Raw genomic sequence first — 25894 nt, 5'->3', positions numbered from 1 at the left:
GCCAACCGTGGGCACTACCAGACCGGCCACACTTACTGTCCCAAGGGCCGTTTTTTCCATCTGAATTCTACGGTCCTGAACCTGACTGTGTGGCCATTGAGTCCTGGATCCTAGCGTCTTCAGGATTATCTCAAGACGTCATTGCCACCATGAGACGGGCTAGGAAGCCGACGTCTGCCAAGATCTACCACAAGACGTGGAAGATATTCTTATCTTAGTGCTCTGCTCAGGGAGTGTCTCCCTGGACATTTGCATTGCCTACTCTTCCTTCCTGCAATCTGGTTTGGGAAAAAGGTTTGTCGCTCGGCTCCCTTAACGGACGAGTCCCAGCGCTGTCTGTATTCTTTCAGAAGCGCATAGTACGACTTCCTTAGGTACGCAAGTTCCTGCAGGGGGTTTGTCACATTGTCCCTCCGTACAAGAGGCCGTTAGACCCATGGGATCTGAACAGGGTACTAATTGCTCTCCAGGAGCCGCCCTTTGAGTCTCTGAGGGATGTTTCACTTTCTCGACTTTCACAGAAAGTGGCCTTTTTGGTAGCGGTCACGTCTCTTCAGAGAGTGTCCGGGCTAGCAGCGCGGGCATCCAAAGCTCCCTTCCTGGTGTTTCACCAAGACAAGGTAGTGCTGCGCCTGATTCCGGGGTTTCTCCCTAAGGTGGTATCCCCCTTTCATCTCAATCAGGATATCTCCTTACCTTCCTTTTGTCCTCATCCAGTTCAGCGATATGAATTGGATTTGCATTTGTTGAATCTGATGAGAGCGCTCAGACTCTACATTTCCCGCACGGCGCCCCTGCGCCGCTCGGATGCACTCTTTGTACTTGTCGCTGGTCAGCGCAAAGGGTCGCAGGCTTCCAAATCCACCCTGGCTCGATGGATCAAGGAACCAATCCTTGAAGCCTACCGTTCTGCTGGGCTTCCGGTTCCATCAGGGCTGAAGGCCCATTCTACCAGAGCCGTGGGTGCGTCCTGGGCATTACGGCACCAGGCTACGGCTCAGCAGGTGTGCCAAGCAGCTACCTGGTCGAGTCTGCACACTTTCACCAAGCATTATCAGGTGCATGCCTACGCTTAGGCGGATGCCAGCCTAGGTAGAAGAGTCCTGCAGGCGGCGGTTGCCTCCATGTAGGGAAGGGCTGTTTTACGGCCCTAACTTGAGGTATTAATTTACCCACCCAGGGACTGCTTTTGGACGTCCCAATCGTCTGGGTCTCCCAATGGAGCGCCGAAGAAGAAGGGAATTTTGTTACTTACCGTAAATTCCTTTTCTTCTAGCTCCAATTGGGAGACCCAGCACCCGCCCTGTTTCCTTCGGGATTTTTTGGTTTTTCGGGTACACATGTTGTTCATGTTGAATGGTTTCAGTTCTCCGATGTTCCTTCGGATTGAATTTGTTTAACCAGTTATTGGCTTTCCTCCTTCTTGCTTTTGCACTAAAACTGAGAGCCCGTGATCCCACGGTGGGTGTATATGCAGAAGGGGAGGGGCCTTACACTTTTTAGTGTAATACTTTGTGTGGCCTCCGGAGGCAGTAGCTATACACCCAATCGTCTGGGTCTCCCAATTGGAGCTAGAAGAAAAGGAATTTACGGTAAGTAACAAAATTCCCTTCTTTCCTCTTGTAAATTTGGGGTGTGTCTTATAATTCGGTACCCTTACAAAATGAAAAATACGGTAGGTAAACCTGTAGTGTAGCTGTTGGTAAAGGGGAACCATATTCAATTTTTAGATGTTATAGCGAGACTTTCCATTTTTTTTTTTTAACCTCCTTGAATGTGATTCTCTAGGTCTGGGGACCAGCACATCTAAAGAGGCTAAAGAATATTTTGCGGATATGGAGAGACATCGAATTCCGTTCAAATACAGTGGCCCATTAGATGATGCTGCGATCACCCTGGTAAGACGTGTCTCTATTCAGATTAGAGCCTTTCCATTTTTATTATTTTTAATGTTTCCCATCATATAGACTGTAGCATACAGTTTAATAAACCTCATTCAGATTACTATTGACGGGAAACCGAATAAATCCAATTGTTTTCCTCGAAACTTCCAGGCCTTTAGCAAGAAGAAAATTGATGATCGTAAGGAATGGCTGACAAACTTCATGGAAGACAGAAGGCAGCGGAGGCTTCATGGATTGCCAGAGGTATGTCCTTCAATGATGAGGTCTCTCTGGAAATGTCCTCATGGAAGTGTAATAAATGTTAATGGTTTGTATACAGGAATACCTCTATGGAAAAGCTACAAAGCACTTGACCTTCAATGACTTCATTAACAAAGAGCTGATTCTGTTCTCCAACTCTGACAATGAGCGATCCATCCCTTCCTTGGTTGATGGTAAGTAACGTAACTTTGCTAATCTTCTGGTTCTAAATTCATCGCATATTAATAAAGATGTGAACTATTAATGTTGCTTTATAGGCTTGAAGCCAGGTCAGAGGAAGGTCCTATTCACTTGCTTCAAGAGAAATGATAAGCGAGAAGTGAAGGTTGCTCAGCTGGCTGGCTCTGTAGCTGAAATGTCTGCTTATCATCATGGTGAGGTAAGAGCTCAGTCTGGATTCTGGTGAGGCTTTTGTAGATTGAGGAGCGTCCTGTCACTGGGACCTCAACCTATCCTGTGCATAGGGATTGTTAACCCCTTGGCGACCCATGACGTACTGGGTACGTCATGGATCGTGTGAGGTTAATCCCCGCCCCCTGCCGTGGGCAGGCCGCGGCGATCCGCGTACATGTTAGCTGTTGAAAAATCTGTCACCAAGATTAGTCTGCCTTATCTGAGGGCGGATAAAATAATTGCAGACCTGTTTCCAGAGCCATTGGCTTTCTTGTGTGTGTGGTTTTCATGAAATCCCTAGTTAATGGCTGCAGTATGAGCCGAGCACTTGATATTCTGGTATTTAGGCTCTCCCTGTCTTCTGCCGCTGATTGTTCAATGAACAGAGAAAGCTTCTGATTAGAGTTCAATGGGCAAATCCACAGCTTTTGCGTGTCAGCAGCTATAAAGATTAACAATTGCATTTTAACAGTTTGTTTTTTTTCCCCTCTGCAGGCATCCTTAATGATGACCATCATCAACTTGGCCCAAAACTTTATGGGCAGCAACAATGTGAACCTTTTGCAACCTATTGGGCAGTTTGGTACTAGACTACACGGTGGTAAAGATGCTGCCAGCCCTCGATATATCTTCACAATGCTTAGGTAATGAAGACCATAATGCTGGAAGCATTAGTTTGATGTTCGGACAGTTATTACTTTACTAGAAGGTGGCCCGATTCTACGCATCGGGTATTCTAGAATTTACGTATTGTGTAGTTAATGTATGATTTTTGTATATATATATATATATATATATATATATATATATATATATATATATATATATATATATATATATATATTATTATATATGTATATGTTGTTGTGTGTAGTTACCAAGTGTTTGTGTAGGGGGCTGTACATGTTCTGGGTGTGGCGGGGGGTGAGAGCAGTGTTTGTGTGTTGCATTGTTTGTAGAGCCCTGTGTGTCTGTAGCGTTGTGTGTGTGTGTGTTGCGCGGTTTGTGTGGGGTGTGTGTGTTTTGGGGGAGGTATGTTTTGTGCAATGTGTGTGTTGTGCGGTATGTGCGTATATTTGTGTGTGCGGCGTTGTCTGTGTGGATGTCTGTGTAGGGCAGTGTTTGTGGTTCCCAGTGTGTGTGTGTGGTGTGTTGTGCAGTGCGTGTGTGTGCGTGTGTGTGTTTTGGGGGGAGGTGTGCACCCCCCATCGTGCTCCATCCCCCCCATGCTGCGCACCCCCCATCGTGCTCCATCCCCCCCATGCTGCGCACCCCCCATCGTGCTCCATCCCCCATGCTGCGCACCCCCCATCGTGCTCCATCCCCCATGCTGCGCACCCCCCATCGTGCTCCATCCCCCATGCTGCGCACCCCCCATCGTGCTCCATCCCCCATGCTGCGCACTCCCCATCGTGCTCCATCCCCCATGCTGCGCACTCCCCATCGTGCTCCATCCCCCATGCTGCGCACTCCCCATCGTGCTCCATCCCCATGCTTCGCACTCGCCATCGTGCTCCATCCCCCATGCTTCGCACTCGCCATCGTGCTCCATCCCCCATGCTGCGCACTCGCCATCGTGCTCCATCCCCCATGCTGCGCACTCGCCATCGTGCTCCATCCCCCATGCTGCGCACCCCCCATCGTGCTCCATCCCCCATCGTGCTCCATCCCCCATGCTGCGCACCCCCCATCGTGCTCCATCCCCCATGCTGCGCACCCCCCATCGTGCTCGATCCCCCATGCTGCGCACTCCCCATCGTGCTCGATCCCCCATGCTGCGCACTCCCCATCGTGCTCCATCCCCCATGCTGCGCACCCCCCATCGTGCTCCATCCCCCATGCTGCGCACCCCCCATCGTGCTCCATCCCCCATGCTGCGCACCCCCCATCGTGCTCCATCCCCCATGCTGCGCACCCCCCATCGTGCTCCATCCCCCATGCTGCGCACCCCCCATCGTGCTCCATCCCCCATGCTGCGCACCCCCCATCGTGCTCCATCCCCCATGCTGCGCACCCCCCATCGTGCTCCATCCCCCATGTTGCGCACCCCTCATCGTGCTCCATCCCCCATGCTGCGCACCCCCCATCGTGCTCCATCCCCCATGCTGCGCACTCCCCATCGTGCTCCATCCCCCATGCTGCGCACTCCCCATCGTGCTCCATCCCCCATGCTGCGCACTCCCCATCGTGCTCCATCTCCCATGCTGCGCACCCCCATCGTGCTCCATCCCCCATGCTGCGCATCCCCCATTGTGCTCCATCCCCCATGCTGCGCACCCCCCATCGTGCTCCATCCCCCATGCTGCGCACCCCCCATCGTGCTCCATCCCCCATGCTGCGCACCCCTCATCGTGCTCCATCCCCCATGCTGCGCACCCCCCATCGTGCGCCTTCCCCCATGCTGCGCACCCCCCATCGTGCTCCATCCCCCATGCTGCGCACCCCCCATCGTGCTCCATCGCCCATGCTGCGCACCCCCCATCGTGCTCCATCCCCCATGCTGCGCACCCCTCATAGTGCTCCATCCCCCATGCTGCACACCCCCCATTGTGCGCCTTCCCCCATGCTGCGCACCCCCCATCGTGCTCCATCCCCCATGCTGCGCACCCCCCATCGTGCTCCATCCTCCATGCTGCGCACCCCCCATCGTGCTCCATCCCCCATGCTGCGCACTCCCCATCGTGCTCCATCCCCCTTGCTGCGCACTCCCCATCGTGCTCCATCCCCCATGCTGCGCACTCCCCATCGTGCTCCATCCCCCATGCTGCGCACCCCCCATCGTGCTCCATCCTCCATGCTGCGCACCCCCCATCGTGCTCCATCCCCCATGCTGCGCACCCCTCATCGTGCTCCATCCCCCATGTTCTCCATCCCCCATGTTGCGCACTCCACATCGTGCTCCATCCCCCATGCTGCGCACTCCACATCGTGCTCCATCCCCCATGCTGCGCACCCCCATCGTGCTCCATCCCCCATGCTGCGCACCCCCCATCGTGCTCCATCCCCCATGCTGCGCACCCCCCATCGTGCTCCATCCTCCATGCTGCGCACCCCCCATCGTGCTCCATCCCCCATGCTGCGCACCCCTCATCGTGCTCCATCCCCCATGTTCTCCATCCCCCATGTTGCGCACTCCACATCGTGCTCCATCCCCCATGCTGCGCACTCCACATCGTGCTCCATCCCCCATGCTGCGCACCCCCATCGTGCTCCATCCCCCATGCTGCGCACCCCCCATCGTGCTCCATCCCCCATGCTGCGCACCCCCCATCGTGCTCCATCCCCCATGCTGCGCACTCCCCATCGTGCTCCATCCCCCATGCTGCGCACCCCCCATCGTGCTCCATCCCCCATGCTGCGCACTCCCCATCGTGCTCCATCCCCCATGCTGCACACCCCCCATCGTGCTCCATCCCCCATGCTGCGCACCCCCCATCGTGCGCCTTCCCCCATGCTGCGCACCCCCCATCGTGCTCCATCCCCCATGCTGCGCACCCCCCATCGTGCGCCTTCCCCCATGCTGCGCACCCCCCCATCGTGCTCCATCCCCCATGCTGCGCACCCCCCATCGTGCTCCATCCCCCATGCTGCGCACTCCCCATCGTGCTCCATCCCCCATGCTGCGCACTCCCCATCGTGCTCCATCCCCCATGCTGCGCACTCCCCATCGTGCTCCATCCCCCATGCTGCGCACCCCCCATCGTGCTCCATCCTCCATGCTACGCACCCCCCATCGTGCTCCATCCCCCATGCTGCGCACCCCTCATCGTGCTCCATCCCCCATGTTCTCCATCCCCCATGTTGCGCACTCCACATCGTGCTCCATCCCCCATGCTGCGCACTCCACATCATGCTCCATCCCCCATGCTGCGCACTCCACATCGTGCTCCGTCCCCCCCATGCTGCGCACTCGCCATCGTGCTCCGTCCCCCATGCTGCGCACTCGCCATCGTGCTCCGTCCCCCATGCTGCGCACTCGCCATCGTGCTCCGTCCCCCATGCTGCGCACTCTCCATCGTGCTCCGTCCCCCATGCTGCGCACTCTCCATCGTGCTCCGTCCCCCATGCTGCGCACTCTCCATCGTGCTCCGTCCCCCATGCTGCGCACTCTCCATCGTGCTCCGTCCCCCATGCTGCGCACTCTCCATCGTGCTCCGTCCCCCATGCTGCGCACTCTCCATCGTGCTCCGTCCCCCATGCTGCGCACTCTCCATCGTGCTCCGTCCCCCATGCTGCGCACTCGCCATCGTGCTCCGTCCCCCATGCTGCGCACTCGCCATCGTGCTCCGTCCCCCATGCTGCGCACTCGCCATCGTGCTCCGTCCCCCATGCTGCGCACTCGCCATCGTGCTCCGTCCCCCATGCTGCGCACTCGCCATCGTGCTCCGTCCCCCATGCTGCGCACTCGCCATCGTGCTCCGTCCCCCATGCTGCGCACTCGCCATCGTGCTCCGTCCCCCATGCTGCGCACTCGCCATCGTGCTCCGTCCCCCATGCTGCGCACTCGCCATCGTGCTCCGTCCCCCATGCTGCGCACTCGCCATCGTGCTCCGTCCCCCATGCTGCGCACTCGCCATCGTGCTCCGTCCCCCATGCTGCGCACTCGCCATCGTGCTCCGTCCCCCATGCTGCGCACTCGCCATCGTGCTCCGTCCCCCATGCTGCGCACTCGCCATCGTGCTCCGTCCCCCATGCTGCGCACTCGCCATCGTGCTCCGTCCCCCATGCTGCGCACTCGCCATCGTGCTCCGTCCCCCATGCTGCGCACTCGCCATCGTGCTCCGTCCCCCATGCTGCGCACTCGCCATCGTGCTCCGTCCCCCATGCTGCGCACTCGCCATCGTGCTCCGTCCCCCATGCTGCGCACTCGCCATCGTGCTCCGTCCCCCATGCTGCGCACTCGCCATCGTGCTCCGTCCCCCATGCTGCGCACTCGCCATCGTGCTCCGTCCCCCATGCTGCGCACTCGCCATCGTGCTCCGTCCCCCATGCTGCGCACTCGCCATCGTGCTCCGTCCCCCATGCTGCGCACTCCCCATCGTGCTCCGTCCCCCATGCTGCGCACTCCCCATCGTGCTCCGTCCCCCATGCTGCGCACTCCCCATCGTGCTCCGTCCCCCATGCTGCGCACTCCCCATCGTGCTCCGTCCCCCATGCTGCGCACTCCCCATCGTGCTCCGTCCCCCATGCTGCGCACACACACTCTCTCTCTCTCTCACACACACTCACACACTCACACACACACACACACACACACACACATCAGAACACACTCACACACACACACACACACACACATCAGAACACACTCACACACATCCGATCGCATACACGCGCACACACACACTGACGATATCGCACATACGCGCTCACACAATCACAACATCCGGAGATACCACATGCTTCCGGCCATGTGATCCTCCGGCAGGTCCTGGAAGGTCACTGCACGCACAGGATCGCCGCCGAGAAGCAAGCGATATCACGGGATGTTGTGAGTGTGTGGATGCGATCTGATGTGTGTGTGTGTGTGTGTGTGTGTGTGTGTCTGTCCTTGTGTGTGCGTGTGTGTGTTCCGCCGCTGCAGGGAGTTGGTTCGGGGAATGCGTGCGGGGGGCGGGGCCTGAGCGAGCGTGCAATGCGTGAGGGGGGCGGGGCGTGGCGAGCCCAGCGGCCAATTCGCTGTTTGTCACCGTAAGGACACAATTTTGGAGCAAGACAGACAGAATAAGGCAATTATATATATAGATAAAGTAAACTGACTGTATGTAACATGTCATTCGTTCTCGTTTCAGTACACATGCTCGTCTCCTCTTTCCTGCTACGGATGACAGTGTCCTGAAGTTCATATATGATGATAACCAGAAGGTTGAGCCTGAATGGTATATTCCCATTATCCCCATGGTACTGGTGAATGGTGCGGAGGGCATTGGCACTGGTTGGTCTTGTAAAATCCCGAATTATGATGTTCGTGAGATAGTAAATAATATCCGTAAAATGTTGGATGGAGAGGAGCCTCACCATATGGTACGTAGTATAGAACCTAAAGGTATGTGATCTTCACAAATAAGTCTCTATCAAATGGCTGATAACCTTTCTTACACAGCTTCCAAGCTACAAGAACTTCAAAGGCGTCATCCAGGAGCTTGGCCCAAACCAGTACATCCTTCATGGTGAAGTGTCTGTACTGGACACAACCACTATTGAAATCTCTGAACTTCCAGTTAGGACTTGGACACAGGTAACGACAAATCAGAAGCCTCTGCATGTAGTGGCTGATTCAATTGTATGTGTTTTTTTTTATAATATATATTTGTGTGTGTGTGTGTATATGTATGTATATATGTATATATATATATATGTGTGTGTGTGTGTGTGTGTGTGTGTATGTATATATATATATGTATATGTATATGTATATATATATATATATATATATATATATATATATATATATATATATATATATATATATATATATATATATATATATATATATATATATATATGTATTATTATTATTGTGTGTGCATATGTACAGTGGAACCTCGCTAACGAGTAACCAACTTAACGAGAATTTCGCTTAACAAGCAAAGCTTTCTGTAAATTTGTAACTCTGTTTACGAAAAAGCTTTGCTGTACGAGCAAATCCTCACCTCAGACACTTTTGGTTCCGTACATCCACCACGCTCTGACCCACACTTGCAGTGCACACAAACACACACATGTACGCACAAAACACACACAAACAAGTACGCACACACATACTGTCATTGCCTCAATGTCGCAAGGAGACTTCCTAGCATCAATAGACATCAGGATGCCTATCTCCACGTGCCGATTGCTCCAGAGCACCAGCGTGTGCTACGTTTTCGTTATTGAAGACGAGCATCTTCAGTGCGTAGCCCTGCCCTTCGGTCTAGCGACAGCCCCACGGGTTTTCGCCAGGTTCAGGGCAGCAGGGGGAGCAGTCCTGCACTCTCAGGGTCACTCTGTGATCCTTACTGGGACGATCCACTTGTCAAGGCACCCTCTCAAGAGGCATGCCAACGCAGCCTGAACGTGGCGCTGGAGACTCTCCAAAGTTTCGGGTGGATCATCAACTTTTCAAGGTTACATCGGGCACTGACCCAATCGCCGACATATCTGAGCATAGAGTTTCACACTCTCTCAGCGGTAGTGAAGCTTCCGCTGGACAAGCAGCGTTCACTACAGACGGGGGTGCAGTCTCTCCTTCAAGGCCAGTCACACCCCTTAGACGTCTCATGCACAGGCAGTCCACTTTCGCGCAGTTTCATCTGCGTCCACTTCAATGGGACATGCTTGCCAATGGGTTTGGGAGTCGACGTCCCTAGACAGGAACGTTTCCCTTCTCAGACGGTCATGGAGTCCATCCGTCAGATCAATGTTCTGGAAATCTGGGCAGTGTATCTTGCCCTGCAAGCCTTCCAGCAGTGGCTGGAAGGAAAACAGATCCGAATTCAGTCGGACAATTCCACAGCGGTGGCAGACATCGCCCACCAAGGCGGAACACGCATCGCCAAGCCTACCTGGCAATCCGGCGGATTCTGATGTGGGTGGGGGACAGAGCATCCACCATATCCGCAGTTCACATCCCGGGCGTAGGAAATTGGGAAGCAGACTTCTTCAGTCGCCTGGGTATGGACGCAGGGGAATGGCCTCTGCACCCAGAATGGTGTCAGGCAATCTGTAGCCGCTGGGGGATGCCGGACGTCGACCTAATGGCGTCTCGACACAACAACAAGGTCCCGATTTGCATGGCGCGGTCTCACGAGCAAAGAGCTCTGGCGGCAGGCGCCTTAGTTCAGGATTGGTCGCAGTTCCAGCTACCCTATGTGTTCTACCTCTGGCACTGTTGCCAGAGTGCTACGCAGCTTAGCTCCGCTTGCCGCCGCGCCATCCTCGTCGTCCCAGACTGGCCGAGGAGGTCGTGGTTCCCGGATCTGGGGCATCTCACGGTCGGCCAACCGTGGGCACTCTCAGACCGGCCAGACTTACTGTCCCAAGGGCCGTTTTTTTCCACTGAATCTACGGCACTGATCCTGACTGTGTGACCATCGAGTCCGGGATTCTAGCGTCTTCAGGATTATCTCAAGTCGTCATTGCCACCATGAGACGGGCTAGGAAGCTGACGTCTGCCAGGATCTACCACAAGACGTGGAAGATATTCTTCTCTTAGCGCTCTGCTCAGGGAGTGTCTCCCTGGACATTTGCATTGCCTACTTTTCCTTCCTTCCTGCAATCTGGTTTGGGAAAAGGTTTGTCGCTCGGCTCCCTTAACGGACGAGTCCCAGGGCTGTCTGTATTCTTTCAGAATCGCATAGTACGACTTCCTCAGGTACGCACGTTCCTGCAGGGGGTTGGTCGCATTCTCCCTCCGTACAAGGGGCCGTTAGACCCATGGGATCTGCACAGGGTACTTATTGCTCTCCAGGAGCCGCCCTTGGGGCCTCTGAGGGATGTTTTTTCACTTTCTCGACTGTCACAGAAAGTGGCTTTTTTGGTAACGGTCACGTCTCTTCAGAGAGTGTCCGAGCTAGCAGCGCGGTCATCCAAAGCTCCTTTCCTGGTGTTTCACCAAGACAAGGTAGTGCTGCGCCTGATTACGGGGTTTCTCCCTAAGGTGGTATCCCCCTTTTCATCTCAGTCAGGATATCTCCTTACCTTCCTTTTGTCCTCATCCAGTTCATCGATATGAATTGGATTTGCATTTGTTGGATCTGATGAGAGCGCTCAGGATCTACTTTTCCCGCACGGCGCCCCTGCGCCGCTCGGATGCACTCTTTATACTTGTCGCTGGTCAGCGCAAAGGGTCGCAGGCTTCCAAAGCCACCCTGGCTCGATGGATCAAGGAACCAATTCTTGAAGCCTACCGTTCTACTGAGCTTCCGGTTCCATCAGGGCTGAAGGCCCATTCTACCAGAGCCGTGGGTGCGTCCTGGGCATTACGACACCAGGCTACGGCTCAACAGGTGTGCCAGGCAGCTACCTGGTCGAGTCTGCACACTTTCACCAAACATTATCAGGTGCATACCTATGCTTCGGCGGATGCCAGCCTAGGTAGAAGAGTCCTGCAGGCGGCAGTTGCCTCCCCGTAGGGGAGGGCTGTCTTTGCAGCTCTAACATGAGGTATTTCTTTACCCACCCAGGGACAGCTTTTGGACGTCCCAATCGTCTGGGTCTCCCAATGGAGCGCCGAAGAAGAAGGGAATTTTGTTACTTACCGTAAATTCCTTTTCTTCTAGCTCCTATTGGGAGACCCAGCACCCGCCCTGTTGTCCTTCGGGATTTTTGGGTTGGTTTTTCGGGTCCACATGTTGTTCATGTTGAATGGTTTTCAGTTCTCCGATGTACTTCGGAGTGAATTTGTTTAAACCAGTTATTGGCTTTCCTCCTTCTTGCTTTTGCACTAAAACTGGTGAGCCAGTGATCCCACTGGGGGTGTATAGCCCAGAAGGGGAGGGGGCCCTTACACTTTTAGTGTAATGCTTTGTGTGGCCTCCGGAGGCAGTAGCTATACACCAATCGTCTGGGTCTCCCAATAGGAGCTAGAAGAAAAGGAATTTACGGTAAGTAACAAAATTCCCTTCATTTCCTTACCTTCCTTTTGTCCTCATCCAGTTCATCGATATGAAATGGATTTGCATTTGTTGGATCTGGTGAGAGCACTCAGAATCTACATTTCTTTGTCGCTCTATTGGGAGACCCAGACAATTGGGTGTATAGGCTATGCCTCCGGAGGCTGCACAAAGTATTACACTTAAAAGTGTTAAGCCCCTCCCCTTCTGCCTATACACCCCCCTGTGCTCTCACGGGATACTCAGTTTTTTTGCTTTGTGCGAAGGAGGCAGACCTGCACACATAGCTCCACAGATTAGTCAGCAGCAGCTGCTGACTATTTCGGATGGAAGAAAAGAGGGCCCATATAGGGCCCCCAGCATGCTCCCTTCTCACCCCACTCTTTGTCGGCGGTGTTGTTAAGGTTGAGGTACCCATTGCGGGTACGGAGGCTGGAGCCCACATGCTGTTTTCCTTCCCCATCCCCCTTAGGGCTCTGGGTGAAGTGGGATCCAGGATCGGTCTCCAGGCACTGAGGCCGTGCACCATCCACAACTCCTGAGGAGCCTGCTGGATAGGAGCCGGGTATCGTTCAGGGACATGGCCCTGCATCTTTGAGGTACTCTGTGTCCCCGTGGGGACCGCGCACAGCAGCACTCCAGCATTGCTGGGTGTGCTAGTGCACCGGGGACTGCGGCGCTGACCGCCTATGGTGCCATTATACACTGCAGCGGTGCTGAGTGTATTTGTGTATGGGGACGGCCGCGCTGACCGCCGCCGCCATTGTTTTTACTGAGGCGCGGCTGGGACTTGTAGTGCGCCGGGGACTCTGCGCTGGCCGCGCTTTTACGGCGGCCGCGCTTATAACTAGAGTCCCCGGCTTTTTGGGCCTAGTCTCCGTTCTTCCCGCCCTCAGCCCTGCCAGTCAGGGGAAGGGCGGGACGCTGCACAGGACGAGCAGCACTGAGGGCTGGAGCATGCTTTGCATACTCCACCCCCCTCACTGTGCACACTGTGACTCCAACTCCCGCACTTTCTCGGTCACGCCCACGACTCCCTCATCTCCTCAGGACGCCGGCAGCCATTACTGTCAGCTCCTAGGACGCTGCAGAGGGGAGACAAACTCTGGGGGACCCAGGCACGAGTTCAGGGGGCCACACAACCGCTTTCAGCGGGCGGTAAGCAGCACCTGAGGTGCTGATTTCACTGGTGTAGTAGTGTGTTTAGAGTTTATATCTTTGCTATACTTTACACTGTACGGTGCACAGTCAATTTTCTGGTCATATACCCTGTGGTGTGGCTCAAGGGGCAACAAAACACAGGCTTACTGAGCTGCCAGCGCTGCATGTGCAAACCGGCAGGTTCCATTGACCCTCATGGTGGACCCCTGTGGCATTTGTTCTGGCCTCTGCTCAAGGAGTCCCAGGGACCAACAACCAAACAGATCCAGGTGACAGGGACGGAGTTTGCAGTTTTTACTGACAGACTTTCTGAGACTATGGCTAAAATACTAGAAGCTGGCAGTCCAGACTGTGTATCTCAGACCATGGGCACTGTACAATCACTGCCCTCTATTCCCCTCAGTTGGAACAACAATGTTCCCCCGGGGTGTCTCATAGGTCCCAGGGTGAAGCTCTGACACGGACCGCAGTCCCAGACCGCCTAGGCGAGCTCGCTTAGACACCCCCTCGACCTCATCACATTGTTCAGGGTCTCAGAGAAATGACTCTCTGTATCAGAAGAGGAGGTGGCTGATCAGGATTCTGATCCTGATGCCGCTCTCTACCTTGATATCCCTGAGGCGGACGCCATAGTGAATGCTCTTATTGCGTCCATAAAAATGATGCTGGATGTTTCTCTCTCAGGTTCATCCAGCAGAAGGGTCACCTTCTCAAGGTCCCCCAAGAGTACAGCGAGTAGGTTTCTGGATCACTCTGACGTCTCGGAGGCAGTCCAGACACGCCGAGTTTGTCCGGATAAGCGTTTCTTCCAGCGCTTTAAGGATACACTTTATCCCTTCCCCCTGACGTGGTCAGGGCTGGACTCAGTGTCCCAAGGTGGATTCTCCAATCTCTAGACTGGCGGCTAGAATCCATAGTGGCAGTTGAAGATGGGGATTCGCTCAGGGATGCCACTGACAGACAGATGGAGCTCTGGTTGAAATCCATCTATGAAGCCATCGGCGCGCCTTTTGCTCCAGCATTCGCAGCCCTATGGGCGCTCCAAGCTATTGCAGCGGGTCAGGCGCAAAATTGACGTACGTCTGCGCCGCAAGTGGCGTCTGTAACCTCTCAAACTTCGGCATTGCGTCCTACGCTATTAATGCTGTCCTGGTCTCTGCGAGCCGTACGGCGGTTGCAGCCGACAATTCGGTGGCAATATGCAGGGCCTTGTGGCTTCGGGAATGGAAGGCAGACTCAGCTTCCAAAAAAGTGCTTAACCGGTTTGCCATTTTCTGGCGACCGTTTGTTTGGTGAGAGGCTGGATGAAATCATCAACCAATCCTGGGAAAGGAAACATCCTTACCCCAGACCAAACCAAGATTACCCCAACAGAGAATGGGACAGTCGAGGTTTCGGTCCTTTCCGGGCGCGGGCAGGTCCCAATTTTCCTCGCCCAAACGTCCTCAGAAGGGTCAGAGGAACTCCGATCCATGGCGGTCTAAGGCACGCCCTTAAAAGACCGCCGGAGGTGCCGCCACCAAGTCGGCTTCCTCATGACCTACGGCCCTCACACCCCATCCTCGGTCGGAGACAGGCTCTCCCGCCTTTTAGACATTTCGCTGCCACAGGTTAAGGACCGTTGGGTGAGAGACATTCTGTCTCACGGTCACAGGATAGAGTCAACTCTCGTCCTCCGACTTGATTTTTCAAAACATCCCCGCCTCCCGGGCGAGCCGATGCTCTTCTACAGGCGCTGGGCACTCTGAAGACAGAAGGAGTGGTGATCCCGGTTCCTCTTCAGCAACAGGGTCACGGTTTTTACTCCAACCTGTTTGTGGTCCCAAAGAAGGACGGATCTTTCCGTCCTGTCCTGGACCTAAAACTGCTCCACAAACATGTAAAAGCCAAGCGGTTCAGGATGGAATCCCTCCGCTCCGTCATCGCCTCAATGTCCCAAGGAAATTTCCTTGCATCGATCGATATCAAGGAGGCTTATCTCCACGTACTTATTGCTCCAGAGCATCAGCGCTTCCTGCGCTTCGCCATCGGAGATGAACACCTGAAGTTCGTGGCACTGCCGTTCGGCCTGGCGACAGCCCCACAGGTTTTCACCAAGATCATGGCTGCAGTACTTGCGATCCTACACTCTCAGGGTCACTCGGTGATCCCTTACTTAGACGATCTGCTGGTCAAGGCTCCCTCTCAAGAGGCATGCCAGCACAGCCTCAACCGCTACTCTGGATACTCTCCAGACTTTCGGGTGGATCATCAATTTTCCAAAGTCAAATCTGACACCGGCCCAATCGCTGACATATCTTGACATGGAGTTGTCATACCCTCTCAGCGATAGTGAAGCTTCCGCTGAACAAACACCGTTCACTACAGACGGGGGTGCAATCTCTAGGTCAGTCACTCCCCTTGAGGCGCCCCACGCACTTCCTCGGGAAGATGGTGGCAGCAATGGGGGCAGTCCCTTTCACGCAGTGTTCATCAGCGTCCTAAAGGGACTCCTACGCAAGGAGACAGGAAACCGACATTCCTCAACAGGAACGTCTCCCTCTCTCAGGCATACCACTTCATTGTCGAGGGTAAATTCCTTCCTTCTCCCATCCTGGGCAGTGGTCACGACGGACGTGAGTAGGTTTCCGTGGGGAGCAATTTTTCTCCACCACAGGGCTCAAGGTACGTGGACTCACCATTGAGTCCTCGCTTCTGATCAATGTTCTGGAGATCAGAGCAGTGTATCTCGTCCTAAAAGCGTTCCAGCAGTGGCTGGAAGGTAAGAAGATCCGAGTTCAGTCGGACAACTCCACAGCGGTGGCTTACAGTCCGGCGGCTTCTGCTGTGGATGGAAGCCACAGCCTCCACCATATCCGCAGTTTCACATCCCAGGCGTGGAACACTTGGGGCAGACTTTCTCAGTCGCCAGGGCATGGACGCAGAGCAAGGGTCCCTTCACCAGGACGGGTTTCACGAGATATGTTGCCACTAGGGCATGCCGGACGTCGACCTAATTGCTTCCGGCACCACAACAAGGTTCCGACGTTCATGGCACAGTCTCAAGATCCCAGAGCTATGGCGACAGACGCCTTCGTTCAACACTGGTCGCAGTTTCAGCTTACTTACGTGCTCCCACCGTTGGCACTGTTGCCCAGAGTGTTACGCAAGATCACGGCAGACTGCCGCGGCTGCCGCCGCGTCATCCCCGTCGCTCCAGACTGGCCGAGGAGGTCGTGGTCCCGGATCTGTGGCATCTCACGGTCGGCCAACCGGGGGCACTGCCAGACCGACCAGAATTGCTGTCTCAAGGGCCGTTTTTTCCATCTGAATTCTGGGGCCCTCAACCTGGCTGTGTGGCCATTGAGTCCTGGATTCTAGCGTCTTCAGGATTATCTCAAGAAGCCATTGCCACTATGAGACAGGCTAGTAAACAAACGTCCGCCAAGGTCTAACCACAGGACGCGGAAAATATTCCTGTCGTGGTGCTCTGCTCAGGGTTTTTTCTCCCTGGCCATTTGCCTTGCCCCCTTCCCTGTCCTTCCTTCAATTTGGACTGGAAAAGGGTTCGTCGCTCAGCTCCCTTAAGGGACAAGTCTCAGCGCTCTCTGTGTTTTTTCCAGAAGTGCCTAGCCAGACTTCCACAGGTACGCACGTTCCTGCAGGGGGTTTGTCACATCGTTCCTTTTTACAAGCGGCCGTTACAACCTTCGGATCTGAACAGGGTGCTGATGTTCTTCAGAAACCACCATTCGAGCCAATGAGAGATATTTCTCTCTCACGCCTTTCGCAGAAAGTGGTTTTTCTAGTACCAGTCACTTCACTTCGGAGAGTGTCTGAGCTAGCAGCGCTGTCATGCAAGGCCCCTTTCCTGGTTTTCACCAGGACAAGGTGGTTCTGCGTCCAGTTCCGGAATTTCTCCCTAAGGTGGTATCCCCCTTTCATCTCAATCAGGATATCTCCTTACCTTCTTTTTGTCCTCATCCAGTTCACCAATGTGAAAAGGATTTGCACTTGTTAGATCTGGTGAGAGCACTCAGACTCTACATTTCTCGTTCGGCGCCGCTCGGATGCACTCTTTGTCCTTGTCGCTGGCCAGCGTAAAGGGTCACAGGCTTCCAAATCAACCTTGACTCGGTGGATCAAAGAGCCAATTTTCGAAGCCTACCGTTCGGCTGGGCTTCCGGTTCTCTCAGGGCTGAAGGCCCATTCTACCAGAGCCGTGGACGCGTCATGGGCTTTGAGGCACCAGGCTACGGCTCAGCAGGTGTGTCAGGCGGCTACCTGGTCGAGCCTGCACACTTTCACGAAACACTATCAGGTTCATACATATGCTTCGGCGGATGCCAGCATAGGCAGACGTGTCCTTCAGGCGGCGGTTGCCCACCTGTAGGAAGGGGCCGTTTTTTCGGCTCTATTACGAGGTATTATTTTACCCACCCAGGGATTGCTTTTGGACATCCCAATTGTCTGGGTCTCCCAATAGAGCGACAAAGAAGAAGGGAATTTTGTTTACTTACCGTAAATTCCTTTTCTTCTAGCTCTAATTGGGAGACCCAGCACCCGCCCCTGTTTTTTGTGTACACATGTTGTTCATGTTGAATGGTTTCAGTTCTCCGATATTCCTTCGGATTGAATCTACTTTAAACCAGTTTATAATTTTTTCCTCCTTCTTGCTTTTGCACCAAAACTGAGTATCCCGTGAGAGCACGGGGGGTGTATAGGCAGAAGGGGAGGGGCTTAACACTTTTAAGTGTAATACTTTGTGCAGCCTCCGGAGGCATAGCCTATACACCCAATTGTCTGGGTCTCCCAATTAGAGCTAGAAGAAAAGGAATTTACGGTAAGTAAACAAAATTCCCTTCTTCCCGCACGGCGCCCCTGCGCCGCTCGGATGCACTCTTTGTACTTGACTCTGGTCAGCGTAAAGGGTCGCAGGCTTCCAAATCCACCCTGGCTCGATGGTTCAAGGAACCAATTCTTGAAGCCTACCGTTCTGCTGGGCTTCCGGTTCCATCAGGGCTGAAGGCCCATTCTACCAGAGCCGTGGGTGCGTCCTGGGCATTACGGCACCAGGCTACGGCTCAGCAGGTGTGCCAGGCAGCTACCTGGTCGAGTCTGCACACTTTCACCAAGCATTATCAGGTGCATACCTACGCTTAGGCGGATGCCAGCCTAGGTAGAAGAGTCCTGCAGGCGGCGGTTGCCTCCATGTAGGGAAGGGCTGTTTTACGGCCCTAACTTGAGGTATTAATTTACCCACCCAGGGACTGCTTTTGGACGTCCCAATCGTCTGGGTCTCCCAATGGAGCGCCGAAGAAGGGAATTTTGTTACTTACCGTAAATTCCTTTTCTTCTAGCTCCAATTGGGAGACCCAGCACCCGCCCTGTTTCCTTCGGGATTTTTGGTTTTCTTCAGCGCTCTATTGGGAGACCCAGACGATTGGGGTATAGCTACTGCCCTCCGGAGGCCACACAAAGCACTACACTAAAAAGTGCTAGGCCCCTCCCCTTCTGGCTATACCCCCCCGTGGTATCACGGGTACTCCAGTTTTCAAGCTTTGTGCGAAGGAGGTCAGACATCCACGCATAGCTCCACAGATTTTAGTCAGCAGTAGCTGCTGACTATTTCGGATGGAAGAAAAGAGGGCCCATATAGGGCCCCCAGCATGCTCCCTTCTCACCCGTGGATGGTGTTGTAAGGTTGAGGTACCTATTGCTGGTACAGAGGCTGGAGCCCCACATGCTGTTTTCCTTCCACATCCCCTTGTAGGGCTCTGTGGAAGTGGGATCCTGCCGGCCTCAAAGCTCTGACGCCGGGCTCCATCCACAGACCCATAGAACCTGGTGGATGCCGAGCAGGAGTACCATCAGGGACATGGCCCTGCATCATACAGGTACTCTGTGTCCCCGGCAGGCACAGACACACTCCGGGCTGGCTGGGTGTTGTAGTGCGCCGGGGACCGTAACGCTAGAGCTAGTGTTCCTACAGTTTAACTGGGGGACTTTTTTTCTGTGTGTGGGAACGCAGCGCCGACCCCCGCTGGACCGGCGGCGCTGCTGTGACTTTTAGTTCGCCGGGGACACGCCGACCGCGCTTTTACGGCGGTGGCGTTTATAAATCTAGTCCCCGGCTTTTGCGGCCTAGGACGCCGGCAGCTCCGATTCGTTCCCGCCCCCACCCTGTCAATCAGGGTAGGGGAGAGACGCTGTTTCACGGCAGCGACGAGGGCTGGAGCCTGATTTACATGCTCCAGCCCTCTCACTAGGCACAGAGGGAAGCAGGCTTCCCGCTCTTAGCCAGGAACGCCCAGGGCCCGCCCCCCCTCCTCTCTCAGGACGCCGGCAGCCATTACATGCATGTCTGGCTGGAGGAAGGACGCAAGGCTCTGGGAGACCTGGACTAGGGGGCTTTGGAGATCACACACCCGCTCTTAAGCGGGCGGTAAGCGGCTTTTCAGCTGGCCCCTCTAGTGCCTCAGTGTGTATTAGTGTACTGTGTCACTGGACATATATATATTTCCTTATTGCTTGCACTGTGAGGTCGCTTCCTGGCTGTATACCCAGATCACTCTGAGGAGGCAGCAACATGTCATCCGCAAAACGCAAGGCTGCCAAGGCTAGGGCTGTGTACACTGCGTGTGCTGCATGTTGGGGCTGCTCTACCAGCAGGCTCCAAGGACCCCCATTGTGTGCAATGCTCAGATCCGGTGCTGCTTCGCCAGCCGGAGTCAGGAGAGATAGTGACCCAGGCTGAGACGCCTGTAAGTCCTGCCCCGGTGTCAGGGACAGACTTTGCAGTTTTTGCGGTTAATATGTCTGTGACTATGGCAAAAATCCTTGAAACTTTGCAATCCATGCCTGGGGCTCAGTCTATGGACACGGCGAGGTCTCTGTCCTCTAATCCCCCTCAGTTGGATTTAATCCAGACTGCAAGGGGGTCCCCGGCTTCACAGGCTGAGTATTATGACTCAGATGATAGCCCCAGCCACCCTAAGCGAGCTCGCTGGGAAAGACCCTCAACGTCATCACACTGCTCAGGGTCTCAGCGCAATCAGTCTCCCTGTGATGCGTCTGATGAGAGTGATCAGGAGTCTTATCCTGGAACCCCTCTCAATCTGGATACCCCGGATGGGGACGCCATGGTAAACGATCTTATCTCAGCCATCAATAGACTGTTAGATATTTCTCCCCCAGCCCCTTCAGCAGAGGAGGCAGCTGCAGAGCAGGAGAAGTTTCGTTTCCTCTATCCCAAGCGTAAATTAAGTGCTTTCTTGGATCACTCTGACTTCAGAGAGTCAATCCAGAAACACGACGCTCATCCAGAAAGGCGTTTCTCTAAACGTTCTAAGGATACACGTTTTCCTTTTCCCCCTGATGTGGTCAAGCGCTGGACCCAGTGTCCAAAAGTTGACCCCCCGATTTCCAAACTTGCAGCTAGATCCATAGTTGCAGTGGAGGATGGCGCTTCACTTAAGGATGCCAATGACAGACAGATGGACCTTTGGTTAAAATCTGTCTATGAAGCTATCGGCGCGTCGTTTGCTCCAGCATTCGCAGCCGTATGGGCACTCCAAGCTATTTCAGCTGGTTTAGCAAAAGTGGATGCTATCTTACATCCAGCGGTGCCGCAAGTGGCGTCCCTTACCTCGCAGATGTCCGCGTTCGCGTCTTACGCTATCAATGCGGTCCTAGAATCTACCAGCCGCACCTCAATGGCGTCCGCCAATTCGGTAGTTTTGCGCAGAGCCTTGTGGTTAAAGGACTGGAAAGCAGATGCTGGTTCCAAAAAATGTTTAACCAGCCTGCCTTTATCTAGAGATAGACTGTTTGGCGAACCATTGGCTGACATCATTAAACAGTCCAAGGGTAAAGACTCTTCTTTACCCCAGCCCAGAACAAGCAAACCTCAGCAGAAAAAGTGGCAGCAGAGGTTTCAGTCCTTTCGAGGTTCGGGCAAGACACAATTCTCCTCGTCCAAAGGGACTCAGAGGACGCAAAGAAGCTCAGATTCCTGGCGGCTCACGCGCGCCCCAAGAAAGCAAATGGAGGAACCGCTTCCAAAGCGGCCACCTCATGACTTCCAGCTCCCCCCCTCCGCATCTCCGGTCGGGGGCAGGCTCTCCCGCTTTTCCGTCATTTGGATGTCACAGGTCAAAGACCGGTGGGTGACAGACATTTTGTCGCGCGGGTACAGAATCGAGTTCAGTTCTCGTCCTCCAGCTCGGTTCTTCAGAACCTCCCCACATCCAGACCGAGCAGATGCCCTGCTGCAGGCGGTGGACTCCCTAAGAGCGGAAGGAGTAGTGGTTCCTGTACCGCCTCAGGAACAAGGGCGAGGGTTTTACTCCAATCTCTTTGTGGTTCCAAAAAAGGACGGCTCGTTCCGTCCTGTTCTGGATCTAAAGCTGCTCAACAAACATGTGCACGCCAGGCGGTTCCGGATGAAACCCTCCGCTCTGTCGTGGCCTCAATGTCTCAAGGAGACTTCCTTGCCTCAATAGACATCAAAGATGCTTATCTCCACGTGCCAATTGCTACAGAACATCAACGTTTTCTACGTTTTGTGATAGGAAACGAACATCTTCAGTTCGTAGCTCTGCCATTCGGTCTGGCGACAGCCCCACGGGTTTTCACCAAGGTCATGGCGGCAGTGGTAGCAGTCTTGCACTCTCAGGGACACTCGGTGATCCCTTACCTAGACGATCTACTTGTCAAGGCACCCTCTCAAGAGGCATGCCAACTCAGTCTACATGCTACACTGGAGACTCTACAGACGTTTGGATGGATCATCAACTTTCCAAAGTCGAATCTGTCTCCGACACAGTCACTAACGTATCTTGGCATGGAGTTCCATACTCGAGCAGCGAGAGTGAAGCTTCCGCTGAACAAGCAGCGGTCACTACAGACAGGGGTGCAATCCCTCCTTCAGGGCCAGTCGCACCCCTTACGGCGCCTCATGCACTTCCTCGGGAAGATGGTGGCAGCCATGGAAGCAGTTCCCTTTGCGCAGTTTCATCTGCGCCCACTTCAATGGGACATTCTCCGCCAATGGGACGGGAAGTCAACGTCCCTGGACAGGAAAGTCTCTCTTTCCCAGACGGCCAAGGACTCTCTACAATGGTGGCTCCTTCCCACCTCATTGTCTCAGGGAAGATCCTTCCTGCCCCCATCCTGGGCAGTGGTCACGACAGATGCGAGTCTGTCAGGGTGGGGAGCAGTGTTTCTCCACCACAGGGCTCAGGGGACGTGGACTCCGCAGGAGTCCACCCTTCAGATCAATGTTCTGGAAATCAGAGCAGTGTATCTTGCCCTACTAGCCTTCCAGCAGTGGCTGGAAGGAAGGCAGATCCGAATTCAGTCGGACAACTCCACAGCGGTGGCATACATCAACCACCAAGGGGGGACACGCAGTCGGCAAGCCTTCCAGGAAGTCCGGCGGATTCTGATGTGGGTGGAAGCCACGGCCTCCACCATATCCGCAGTTCACATCCCCGGCGTAGAAAACTGGGAAGCAGACTTCCTCAGTCGCCAGGGCATGGACGCAGGGGAATGGTCCCTTCACCCGGACGTGTTTCAGGAAATCTGTCGCCGATGGGGAGTGCCGGACGTCGACCTAATGGCGTCCCGGCACAACAACAAGGTCCCGGCATTCATGGCGAGGTCGCGCGATCAAAGAGCTCTGGCGGCAGACGCATTAGTTCAAGATTGGTCGCAGTTCCGGCTCCCATACGTCTTCCCACCTCTGGCACTCTTGCCCAGAGTGTTACGCAAGATCAGATCCGATTGCAGCCGCGTCATACTCGTCGCCCCAGACTGGCCGAGGAGATCGTGGTATCCGGATCTGTGGCATCTCACGGTCGGTCGACCGTGGTCACTGCCAGACCGACCAGACTTACTGTCCCAAGGGCCGTTTTTCCATCAGAATTCTGCGGCCCTGAACCTGACTGTGTGGCCATTGAGTCCTGGATCCTAGCGTCTGCAGGATTATCCCAAGGAGTTGTAGCCACAATGAGACAGGCTAGAAAGTCGACTTCTGCTAAGATCTACCACAGAACGTGGAAGATTTTCTTATCCTGGTGTTCCGCTCAGGGATTGTCTCCCTGGCCATTTGCATTGCCCACTTTTCTTTCTTTCCTGCAATCGGGGTTAGAAAAGGGCTTGTCGCTCAGCTCCCTTAAAGGGCAAGTATCGGCACTGTCTGTGTTTTTTCAGAAGCGTCTAGCACGTCTTCCTAAGGTGCGCACGTTCCTACAGGGGGTCTGTCATATTGTGCCCCCGTACAAGCGGCCGTTAGATCCATGGGATCTGAACAGAGTACTTGTTGCTCTGCAAAAGCCGCCCTTCGAGCCTCTAAAGGACGTTTCCTTTTCTCGACTGTCACAGAAAGTGGCGTTTCTTGTCGCGATCACATCGCTTCGGCGAGTGTCTGAGCTGGCAGCTTTGTCATCCAAGGCTCCTTTCCTGGTGTTCCACCAGGACAAGGTAGTGCTGCGCCCCATTCCGGAGTTTCTCCCTAAGGTCGTATCCTCGTTTCATCTTAATCAGGATATATCCTTGCCTTCCTTTTACCCTCATCCGGTTCACCGGTATGAAAAGGACTTACGTTTGCTAGATCTGGTGAGAGCACTCAGAATCTACATCTCCCGAACGGCGCCCATACGCCGTTCCGATGCACTTTTTGTCCTTGTCGCTGGTCCGCGCAAGGGATTGCAGGCCTCTAAAGCCACCCTGGCTCGATGGATCAAAGAACCAATTCTAGAGGCCTACCGCTCTGCGGGGCTTCCGGTTCCTTCAGGGCTAAAAGCCCACTCAACCAGAGCCGTGGGTGCGTCCTGGGCATTACGTCACCAGGCTTCGGCTCAACAGGTGTGCCAGGCAGCAACCTGGTCCAGTCTGCACACTTTCACCAAGCATTATCAGGTGCATACCTATGCTTCGGCGGATGCCAGCTTAGGTAGAAGAGTCCTGCAGGCGGCAGTGACATCCCCGTAGGGGAGGGCTGTTTTTTGCAGCTCTAACATGAGGTATTTCTTTACCCACCCAGGGACAGCTTTTGGACGTCCCAATCGTCTGGGTCTCCCAATAGAGCGCTGAAGAAGAAGGGAATTTTGTTACTTACCGTAAATTCCTTTTCTTCTAGCTCTTATTGGGAGACCCAGCACCCGCCCTGTTGTCCTTCAGGATTTTTTTGTTGTTTGCGGGTACACATGTTGTTCATGTTGAACGGTTTTTTCAGTTCTCCGATGTTTCTCGGAGTTAATTTGTTTAAACCAGTTATTGGCTTCCTCCTTCTTGCTTTGGCACTAAAACTGGAGTACCCGTGATACCACGGGGGGGTATAGCCAGAAGGGGAGGGGCCTAGCACTTTTTAGTGTAGTGCTTTGTGTGGCCTCCGGAGGGCAGTAGCTATACCCCAATCGTCTGGGTCTCCCAATAAGAGCTAGAAGAAAAGGAATTTACGGTAAGTAACAAAATTCCCTTCTTTTCGGGTACACATGTTGTTCATGTTGAATGGTTTCAGTTCTCCGATGTTCCTTCGGATTGAATTTGTTTAACCAGTTATTGGCTTTCCTCCTTCTTGCTTTTGCACTAAAACTGAGGAGCCCGTGATCCCACGGGGGGTGTATATGCAGAAGGGGAGGGGCCTTACACTTTTTAGTGTAATACTTTGTGTGGCCTCCGGAGGCAGTAGCTATACACCCAATCGTCTGGGTCTCCCAATTGGAGCTAGAAGAAAAGGAATTTACGGTACGTAACAAAATTCCCTTCTTTTCCCTCTCGCTGCTGCCGCCGCTGATAGTCCCGTCCTCCACGTGTTCCCCGAAGTACCACTGTCCCCAGCGTGCACGCACAGGGGAGATGATGTGGAGGACGGGACTATCGGCGGCGGCGGCAGCGAGAGGGAAAAATCAATGTTTTCAGCTGCCAACGTCCATCCCCCTCTCGCTGCCGCTGATAGTCCCGTCCTCCACGTATTTCCTGAAGTACCGCTGTCCCCAGCGTGCACGCACAGGGGAGATGATGGACCCCTCTCACTGCCGCCGCTGAAAGTCCCGTCCTCCACGCTCCTGCCGGCTCCACGCTCCTGCCGGCTCCACGCTCCTGCCGGCTCCACGCTCCTGCCGGCTCCACGCTCCTGCCGGCTCCACGCTCCTGCCGGCTCCACGCTCCTGCCGGCTCCACGCTCCTGCCGGCTCCACGCTCCTGCCGGCTCCACGCTCCTGCCGGCTCCACGCTCCTGCCGGCTCCACGCTCCTGCCGGCTCCACGCTCCTGCCGGCTCCACGCTCCTGCCGGCTCCACGCTCCTGCCGGCTCCACGCTCCTGCCGGCTCCACGCTCCTGCCGGCTCCACGCTCCTGCCGGCTCCACGCTCCTGCCGGCTCCACGCTCCTGCCGGCTCCACGCTCCTGCCGGCTCCACGCTCCTGCCGGCTCCACGCTGTAGCGCGATCAGCTGAGCTGTCACTGAGGTTACTCGCGGCCACCGCTGGATTCAGCGGTGGCCGCGGGTAACCTCGGTGACAGCTCAGCTGATCGCGCGGCTGTCTTCATTAGCTGCATGGAGGTGACCGGAGCGGCGGTGTCTGCTGCTTCTCC

The 25894-nt window shown here is 54.7% G+C and overlaps 1 protein-coding gene across 1 annotated transcript in view; it reads left to right on the top strand.

Annotated features, from left to right (window-relative positions):
* The window catches only part of TOP2A (DNA topoisomerase II alpha), a 195197-nt gene that overhangs the window by 50077 nt on the left and 119226 nt on the right, over positions 1-25894 (top strand). The window contains exons 16-22 of the mRNA XM_075350156.1: positions 1789-1898; positions 2055-2147; positions 2224-2338; positions 2423-2544; positions 3054-3202; positions 8351-8582; positions 8662-8796. Coding sequence (XP_075206271.1) covers positions 1789-1898; positions 2055-2147; positions 2224-2338; positions 2423-2544; positions 3054-3202; positions 8351-8582; positions 8662-8796 — 956 coding nt within the window. The remainder of the gene's footprint in view (positions 1-1788; positions 1899-2054; positions 2148-2223; positions 2339-2422; positions 2545-3053; positions 3203-8350; positions 8583-8661; positions 8797-25894) is intronic.

Source organism: Anomaloglossus baeobatrachus, chromosome 5 (assembly GCF_048569485.1).
Source record: "Anomaloglossus baeobatrachus isolate aAnoBae1 chromosome 5, aAnoBae1.hap1, whole genome shotgun sequence".
NCBI classification, from domain to species: Eukaryota; Metazoa; Chordata; class Amphibia; order Anura; family Aromobatidae; genus Anomaloglossus; species Anomaloglossus baeobatrachus.
Note: the sequence above shows the minus strand (reverse complement) of the source record. Positions and strands in the feature narration are given on the sequence as shown.